This window comes from Calidris pugnax, unplaced genomic scaffold, assembly GCF_001431845.1.
Source record: "Calidris pugnax isolate Ruff unplaced genomic scaffold, ASM143184v1 scaffold24, whole genome shotgun sequence".
Lineage (NCBI taxonomy): Eukaryota > Metazoa > Chordata > Aves > Charadriiformes > Scolopacidae > Calidris > Calidris pugnax.
In genome coordinates, this window is record NW_015090922.1 from 32,741,564 (window position 1) to 32,751,399 (window position 9,836).

The following is a 9,836-nucleotide window of genomic DNA, read 5'->3' on the forward strand; positions in this document are numbered from 1 at the left end:
TGTATGTGCCATTGCTTGTTCTCACTGATTTTCATAATTTTGCAAGACTTACATGCTGTGCACTGAATTATGCTCTGATAGCATGATTTAATAGGTGGGGCATGCCACAAGTACTGAGGTCAAGGCTGGAGTGTCATGCACTTGTGATGAGTAGTGAAAACAGCTGTTAGTGGACATAATTTTTTATATTTTTTTTCATTGCTGTTAGTAAAGGAGTTGAGAGTCTTTGAGAAAAGCTTGTTCCATTGGTTTTTTACTGCGTTGCCTGATGTCAATTGCATGTACCTCAATCTGAGATACAGCTCTCTAGCAATTTATGTTCTAGCTACTTATCACTTCATTTTCTGGTTCAGTCACTGCTGCAAAAGCTACGAACAGAGCCTTGCCAGATAAACAGTTAACACTGTGTTGTTCTAAACCAAACGCTGTACTGCCCTTTTCCAGGCTTACCATGTCCATGTGCTGCTTCCTCACCTGGGGTGAATTTTGTCCTTGGCCAGCACTGCATCAGTTAATGCCAAATTCTGACAGGTGCAATGTGGGTTGCACTCCTCTTTTCTCTCTCTGTGGACTCCCCACTCGTACCCCCCTCTTTCCTCCCTCCCTTCCCCTTGCTCTCCCTTTCCCCCTCGCCTTCTCCCTCTCTCTCTCTTCTCCCGTTGCTGTAAACACTCCCTTTGACTTTAACAAGGACCGGGTTGAGCATCTTACTGCCTGGTCTGACCAGGCACTGTTTAATAGTCACAGCTCTGCTAGTCCTTGCATATTTGATTTCTTTTTTCACATTGTTACAGCCGCAGCGCCTGAAATAGAAGTTCTGCTTGAGAATCTTAATTTCCATTAAAAAGAAAGCGAGCTTCTAACTCTTCTCACTTGTAAGAGAGGCATGGAAAACAGGGCATGAAAATACATGCCGAAATGCCCCAGGGAATTAGCAAAGCATAACTGAAGAGGGGAAGTGTACAGAACTCCAGTGTTTGGTAACAAAGGATATATTTTTGGATACTTATTCTTTGTGGGCTTCCTTGTGAAAGGGCAGTGGCATACCACTGCTGTCAGACCTCCCTGGTGGGGGCAGGGAAGAAAAATCCAGTTAGTCTCTCAGGAGATGGTGGATGTTCCCTGATTCCCCCTCCTGCATTACCCACCACACTGTCTAAAGTAACCCAAATTTAGTGGGGTTATTTATGTCCAAATATGATAACTTGGGTGGGTGGGATTTATTACAAACTGAAAACAAGCTCTGTATGCAGGGGAATGAAAGGGACATAATTTGGAGGAGGTGACCGAGGGAAATTTGGAGGTACATCATGGATTTAAATGCTGACTTGAGCTGTTGGTGGGTACCACAGGCACCCTTGTAAAAGCTTAGAAGACGGATCAACCCACAGATCCCTTCTGCAAGGAATGTGAATGTTTGTACAGGTAAGGTATCACACCTGAATTGAAGAGCTGTTCTCCACAAAGATGTAAAATGTGTAGTGGAGGTGATGGAATTGACATTGTTTTGCCTGTTGTATGTGGTCAACGGCGTAGCTGCCCCTAAGGTCCTGCAGGGCCAGCAAAGAGAAAGCTGCTGCGCTTGTTGTAAGTGAGTCTGTCTTGCTGTTTGTCGTAACAGGCCCCCTAATGGCGATACCAATAATAGTCAGAAATTCTTGACTTTCCTGTGTAATACCAGTATTTAGAAACCTAATTATATATAGTAGAATTCAATTTACTGATGATTAGTAGCTCTGCGTTAAACCAGTCACAAACCAAAATCCTCAAGGCACTGTAAAGAAAACTTCATACCCTGTGTAATTTGTTGAAGACGGATAATTAATTGGCCATAATGATCCCAGTACAATCTAGCTCGCATGCGCAAAACAGTCACAATTTTTCTAATCTCAGTAAAGAGAGCGCGATGCTTTAATTACTGTGTAATCTCTTAAAAGCTAAATGTTCCCTTTGAAATAGATAAAATGGTAGCAGCCTGTAATTGCTCAAGTTGCCATTAAATAATTAAAACATTGTCTGTGTCAGCTGGAGTGTAAGTAAATGTAAAATCATAGCATAGTAGAAATATTCTTCTTGTGGTTGATTAGGAAAATCTTGGCTTTGCCAGAATTTTTGGAAACAGTCATGAAGCATTCCTTTCTTTGAAGAATTTTAGCACCTTGTTCTGACTAAATTGAGGTTCTTTTTCATGTCAGTCTAATTCTGACTTCATTAATTAACTAGTTTCATGTGATAACCCAGATTAATAATCTTTGCTTTCGAACCAGAAGGAAGGTTTTTTTTTTTTCCCCCACATGCTTTGATATCTTGGGTTGATGACATAGCTGAAGGCAATGCCATTCACCCCTATGGGCTCTAGAGGAAGGTATTTAATTCTGAGTCTTCTGTGCTTTGAAAAAACACACCCCACAAAACAAAAACACCCAAACCCCACCTCATTATCTTCCTCATGTTATACTAAAAGAGAGAGTCCTCTGGTCAAAACCAGTAAGAGATTCTAAATTGTTGGCATGCTCCACTGTCTGTAGAGAGGCTCAGCAGCCAAACTTCCTTCTGTAAGCTTCATGGGAACAGGGTGAACAAGGCTGCATCTATGGGACAGAGCAGACAGGAGGAGGTGGTGTTCTTTGGAGTAAGGGACAAGATGTTGTCTGCTCACCTTTTCTGACCGGGCTGTGGAAGCTGTTTGAGACCAGTGGTTGGAGAAGACATTAGAGAGTTCTGCTGCTGAACAGGTAGCCCAAGCACTTCTCTGGCTTACCAGCAGTATTTGTCCAGCGGCTGCGGCCCTTGTAGGAGATTCAACAGTGATGCCTACATTCCTGTGGGAGTGTACATCCCCTCACCCTTCTGACTTTACTGGGCTTGTTATACTCTTCAGGCATGCCGTTTTTCAGGCTTCTGTGTGTAGGAGAAAGAAAGGATGTGCCCATCAACATAAGCTCTTTTTGACTTTGGACTGTGTGTTCACTGACTTCAAAGTACAAGCTTTCCAGCCATGACTTGGTCTTTGATCTTCCCCCGCAGTTACAAGCATGCAGAAAGAGGAACATCAAAGTTAGGAATGGCTAGTTTTGTTGGCAGATGGGGATCTAATTGTTGCCTTCCTTTGTTCTACTAGGATGCGTTCCAGGAAGAGTACTACCGAACAGGAACCTACCCAGCCGTCCCTGTAGTACCACCCCGGCGACCATGGACGCTTTTGAACTGGCTTTTCTGGGCCTTATTGCTGCTCTATCCTTTATTCAAGCTGCTCATCAACATGATCAACAGTGGATCATCGCTGACACTGGCTAGTTTTGCGTTTGTCATTGTAATAGGTAAGTTTTCTAAAACAGAAAGATTACTTGCAGGGTAACTGGCAGACATGATTTATTGAGGTTTACTAAATACAAACATGACTTGTGAAATCAACAGACCATCTGATGCTATATCCACTTTAGCCTGGACCACGTTAAATAGATTCTTTTTTTGTTGTTTATTTTTGTGTACTTGTGTTATTTTTTTTATAACAACTGTGTACAAAATAGTAACTTTCCAGTGGGTTGCTACAAGAGGCTTTCTTTTTTGTCTACTGTGTTTCTGGGTTGCACTTTGAATGCCTAGAAGAGGTGCTCAAGGCTAATTTATTCTGTTGAGAATTCTTTCATCTATTCATAGTCTGGTACATCATTACTAGAAATCCATGAACTTGCAATTTTAAGAACAGCCTGTTTTGACCATCTAGTCTGACTTATGTAGCACAGGTCATAGACGATCACAGGTGATTTCTACAGTTCCTTTGGTAGTTCTGAACTGCCTTCATTTGTGTTTAAACTAGTATGTTATTTAAGAGGAAGGAAAACAAAACAAGGAGGTGATGCACAGAAAGGGAGGGAGACCTCATTTGGTGTCCTTCATGGAAGTAGGAACCAAGTCAGTTTGGCAAGTAACATCATATCTGGATGTCTGTGCTTTATGGCATGTTGAGTGCCTGAAGAGTAAGTTCCCTTCCAGAATAAGCCATGCGTTTATAAAGCAAAGATTTTCTATGGCTGCACTGGCCATCACATGTATTTATGGTTTCATTACCTTAATGCCATGCATATTACAAACATTCTTTGAGCGTCACAGTCCTTCTGGCTTTGAGTGAATTAGGACATGGACTTATTAGAGTTAGCTTGGAAAGCCATGTTCAAAATAGCAACACAGAGGAAATAGGAAGGCATGGAGTGTTTTCGTGTCTCAGAAGTGCAACTTTGCTCTCTACCTAGGAAACTATTCCTAACATATAATAATTGTTTGTACTCTCAAAACATCTGAATCTTGAGCAGGTCCCACGCTAGCCTGATCAAGATGAATTCACTAATGTCCCTTTCCCCATCTGTGAAGAGCTTGATAGGGTAGGCACACAGTATTCTTTTCCAGAAAGTGCCCACCAAATTGAACTTTCAATAAGCTACTGTGGAAGCTTCTTAGATAATTGGAGAAGGAAGAATTTGTGTGTATGCGTGTAGGCAATTTGTTTTCCTTCCTCTGGACCAAAGCATCATGAAGCAAAAGGAAGGATTAAGGTCCAATGTATTAGTTGGTACATTAAGGTGACAAAGTAGAGGGAAAGGGTTTTTGTCTTCACCTGGAGAAATTCTTGGTGCTTTTTACCCTGGGAATGTTTTATGTAAAATGTGTAAGAATTTAATGGAGCAGTGATTGTTGCTCGTTGATAATCATTTGTCTGTTTCTGTGGCAGCATCTAAAAACTTCAGCCCAAGCTGTCACATTGACTTTTGTAGCCAATAGCTGAATTTCTATAGCAAGGCCATTGTCCCCAAACTGTGATTTATATCCTAAGGGTTATCTCTGTCATGAATGTCCCAGGAGTGATGCAGCCATCTTCTGACAGAGGAACAACCAGTATTTTATTTTGCAGTCAGCCTCCAGCTTTAGGCAAGGTCTCAGAAGTGACTTCTGCAACCTCTGGGAGGTAGGGGTAGATGAACACAGATGCACCTTGGAGGTTGTGGCTTTTGATGCCAGCTGGAGCTGTCTGCCTGGCAGATCCAGTCTGTAGCAAAGCAGAGAGGACTCACTGCCTAATTCAGGAATAAATGAGGAGTATATACTGTCTTTTCCAGTATGAGCAGTGATTGGTACCTGCTCAATTAACAATGTAAGAAGGGAGCTTTTCTGGAAATCAGAGAGATTTATTTACCATTGTAATCAGGTGATAAAATCGCCTTTTCACATTGCTCCTCATGCACCTTCTCCCTCTGTTCGATAGCTGAAGCAGCATAGGTAGCTTTGGGACATTATTTTTTTACATGGCAATGTGACAGCTCGCCTAATACTCCAGTATCAAGAAGTTTATTGCAGTCCCTAACAGCCCATTATAAGCAGATTGCTGTTTCTACAGGCAGATTTCAGTACCTGATAGCATTACCTTTATTAGCATGGGCAGAAGATATTCCTAAACCTTCTGTGATAGGAAAGAGTGGAGGAACTAGGAGGTCCTTTTACCTGGTACTCCCTGTGTTGTTTTCAGTGTGTCGTCTGTCTTTTAGACAGTCTCTGCTAATTGTACTCTCCAGTAAAACACTTACTGGCTTGTAAGTAACAGGCTGTTGGGGTGGAAAGAGCCGTAAGAACCACGGTGGTCAAGCTGGAGTGAAAGCGCTGTAATGCCCCAGCCCCTAACTCCCAGATCCAAGGGATAAATAACCAATGTATATATAGCTTTGCTGGTTCAGCTCAAACACTTTCAGCCCTAAATAAATGATCTCTCCTCTTTATATGGAGAATGCTGAGCCATCCCCTTTTCTTTGCTGTGCAGCACTTTGGCTATTTATACTCATAATCATTGCATTGTGCTAATATCTAACTACCCGTCTGGGAGCAGGAGCCCTTTGTGATACTACTTGAACCAACACAAGGCAGTCTCTGCTCCAGAGGATAAATGCTGAAGCAGTTTGAGGCACAAAAGTCTCTTGAAAACTGGCTTTAGTTTTACAGGACACATGGCAAGAGATTTTGATATTTTAGTGTTAAAGCAGTGAGTAAGTCTGTCAAATGTCAGTATTTGTATTTGACAGCAGCTTCTGTTTTTTCCCTCTTTGTGCTTCCCATATCTCGTTTGGCTCCAAAAAACCCACTGTTAGGTTGCCTTTCATCTTTTGGTACCTTATGTTGAAGAGCACAACCTTCATGCTCTACACGTCTTCTGTTGTAGATTAAAAGGTCATGGTTGGTTCTGTATGTGAAAGATGGGAGGGCTTCTCTTGGCTTTTAAATGAAGAAGTAGCTCTTCCGTCTCTAATGGTAAAAGCCTTAATGGCATCTGGGCTGCTGGCGTGGGGCCAGCAGTGAGGTATCAGTATTGCATTTGATTGCATGAGTAGCAATGAGCCAGGTTTGATCCCGTGGGAGCTGTTGTGTGTCTGGCACACGGTGTGTGCACAGTGCTCTTAGACTTCTTTCCAGCGCCGTAGTCCAAACCCTGAGTGAGACCGTGGTGACTTGATGGTGTCCGATGTGGAATGTGGAGCGAAGGGTTGGAGCATGATGGGATCTGGGCAGCTGATGCCTGGTAGTGGGATGAAGCCTTGGCGTTCTGTTGGTGATCTCAGGCTCCGAGTTGACCATGAAGAGTCATTTGGTGGTGAGGAATTGTTCAGGGACATCTTAGAGAGGTAAAGAGGGGAATGAAACAATTATAGCACCTCACAGGTGCTAAAGGGCTGGGCCTTTTCACCATCACTCAGCAACAAACTGAGATTCGGAGGCTTAGTGGAGGTTTGTGGCTTTCTTGGGTTGTTTTTGGATAAAGTGTTCTGAGCAGAGGGAAGGTGTTTGTGAATTGTAGGTAGGTTTAGGCCTGAAAGAAGCTTGGCAGTTCTCTATACGTAGAGTAGCTGAGCAGAAGTTTGGGGAATAAGAGATTTTGGGCAGCTGAGCCCCTTTGCCAAAAAAAACCCCAAACCAAACAGAAAACTAAACCAACACAAACTGCGAGGGAAGGGCGTAGGCCAAGCTGTGGTTGAGTTAAACAGGGGCGCTACAGCTAAACTATATAAAAAAACCCCTCCAAACATATATCCCTGTTATGTGGTGAATTATTACCACTAAATCAACTATAGAAGTCTTTTAAGTTTACCTGGCCTCTTGTAATGGACTATTTCATGTTAAAAAATGCCAAAACTTACCTTACTTTTTGTTTGTTTGTTTGCATATGAAGATCTGAAGCACCCTTACGCTTGCTCTTCCAGGCAGGGGGGCTTTTGCAGGCAGGCAGAATGCCCTTCCCTTACCTCGTGTGCAGGTACTTTAGTACTGTGTGTCACTCTGTGCCGGGGAGCCTGTGGCCCCAAAGCACCCCCGTGTCACAGCCAGCTTCATCTAAGGTTTAACAGGGCTGGGCACATCGTCCCTGTGCCACTCACCCCCTGTTTGGGTCACGTAGCCCCTTCCCTGCTGGTGGGAGGGGACATGCCTGGCCCGAGGCCACCAACTGAAGACCAACCTTAATAAAATACTGCGGGCAACTTAATTCATACCCTTCATCAAAAGTAAAGTACAGGTAGTACGGGTAGTTGCCTTTAATGCTCTGCTGCTGTAAGGCTGAGAATGCTGTTTGTCTCTCAATATATTAACCTCTACAGACCTTCAGTCTCTGTCTACAAGCAGCTTTTAACTTTATTTTTATTTGTCTTGCAGCTTCTGTTGGTGTCAGATGGATGATAGCCGTTACAGAAATTAACAAGGGCTCCACCTACGGTAACAATGACAACAAGCAGAAACAAAAGTAGTACCTTCAGAGACTGCTTCAATCCAAAGGGAATAAATGCAACTTCTGAAAACTCTTAAGTGCGTATCATGGTCCTTCAGGTGAGATCAGAGGAAGGGTAGGATGAGCAACTGCCATGCATATCTGATTTTGTGCTCCTGTTACTTTTCTCTGGGGGTTTGGGCTGGATGACCTGCTTGAAAGATGCACTCTGTCGTATACTCTCTACAACAGGTTTGCATTCGTTTGGTTGGTTTGTTTTCCTATAAAGTGTCCTAAGTTTTGAAGAAAAAAATAAATATCCAATGTGCTTGTATGATGAGACTCTACCTGGAAACTAACCAGAGGTGCAGGCTTTATCTTTCTTAACTTGCTCTAAGGAATGGATGTCGAAAGATTGTTACAAGATGATTAAAATCGATAGTTGTGTAGATTACACATTAACAGTTTAACAACCATAATCTGTCAATGTTTAAATACGGTAAGATGCTCTGCTTGGTTATACCAGTGTTGGACTGAAGCAGCTCTCCTGAACCAGCAGAACTGCAGGAGAGTTTCTCTACATCTAGAACTTACTCCCGCAGCGTGCCCCGCGTGGGGCACAGACCCCAGCTGAGGGCCCGCTGCGTTACATCCCAGCCTTGCAGGGGCAGAACCTGGAGTGGAGTTTGCCCTTGTGGCCTGAACAGAGCTACGTGTCCCACTGCCACATCTTGCCCCAGGCAGTACATCAGAGGGATAAGCTGAAACCTGTAATTCTTTTGAGAGTAAACGCCATTTATCGTTTGGAAAAACTGAGGTAATAAAATTCCTTTCAGCTTTAAACACTGATTAGAATTCTAGGCCTCCCTAACAAAGGTGGAAACAAAACAACTGGGTATGCTGTGAGTAATGCAAAGTGTGCATTAAACGTTCTGCCCCACACCCATACTGTTGTGATCCCAATTAATCTGCTTGTCTGTCTTTTCTGATAAATTAGTTTATGTGGTGCCTCATAGCAGTCAGCCCGAGGCAATATTTAAATTATCTTTTGCTTTTCTTTTGGGGAGAAGAGGGGAAGTAGGAGAGACCTAGGACAGTGGTGTGGCTTAGTTTTTTATGGCTGGCTGGACTTGCTTTGACACCCTTATGAATTAAATAAAACTAGAATCAAGCCCCTTGGGAAAACTGTGTTGTGCTGACATCCCTGGTACTGATTCCAGGACAGCCTCCTCTTGTTTCTAAACTTCAAGAGTTAAGGATATGCAAGTTACTAGAAAGAGCTTGTTTAGAAAAAGAACAAGGAAAAGCGGGGACTTCCAACTACCAGCAATTACGATTAGATTTTAAAAGACCGGTGGTTTGTTTTTTTTCCAAAGATACTGATGCTGAGCAGTGGGGATTATGATTGGCACTTTCATTGATGCTACATTTTCACAGCACATATGTATAAACCGTGATAGTCTAGTAATGAAAAGCCTGCATGGCTCTAGAGAAGAAAGTGAGCAGTCTTTGTTCTAGCAGCTGGAATAAAAACCATTTCTCTTTCCCTATAATAAAACTGAGGCCAGAAGAAAGCGGGGCTAATACAGCAGCATGTGAATCATTCCATGAAATATGCATTTGCTGTTCAGTCCATCAGTTCATCTAGAAACTAGTCTTTTTAAATCTACAGCACCTAAAGAGCAGGTGGAGCTGTGCTTTGAGCATGGGGCAGCAAGAAAAGTTTTTTGAGAGTGGAGGCAGTAAAACGTACAACATGAAAGAAGGAAGGAAGGTAAGAAGAAAGAGTATTTAGACAATTTCATACCTGTTTCCCTGGGATCAACCCTTAGAACAGGCTGAAGGCCAACCACGCCACTCCTGGATCCATCCTCTGAAGCCCTTGTAGAAGTCCCAGCACACAAGGACTGCACCACCAGGCCCTTCCAGCGTTCACTGGCAAACAGAGACAGTTTATTGGTACTTGCCAAAGTGAAACCAGTCCAGTTCACTGTATTAAAAGAATGACATCTGTCATAGGGAAGCAGTGTTTGCCCCTCCTCCCCACAAGCAACTGTATGTTCTACAACTGCCTTAACAAAAGTAGTTTTAACGT

At 43.0% G+C, this 9,836-nt stretch overlaps 1 protein-coding gene across 1 annotated transcript in view; it reads left to right on the forward strand.

The window, feature by feature from the left end:
• Window positions 1-9,496, forward strand: part of AGPAT4 (1-acylglycerol-3-phosphate O-acyltransferase 4) — a 75,500-nt gene extending 66,004 nt beyond the window's left edge. Inside the window, exons 8-9 of the mRNA XM_014951100.1 lie at window positions 3,122-3,320; window positions 7,690-9,496. Of these exons, the coding sequence (XP_014806586.1) occupies window positions 3,122-3,320; window positions 7,690-7,781 (291 nt within the window). The 3' untranslated portion in view covers window positions 7,782-9,496. The remainder of the gene's footprint in view (window positions 1-3,121; window positions 3,321-7,689) is intronic.
• Window positions 9,497-9,836: the final 340 nt, after the last annotated feature.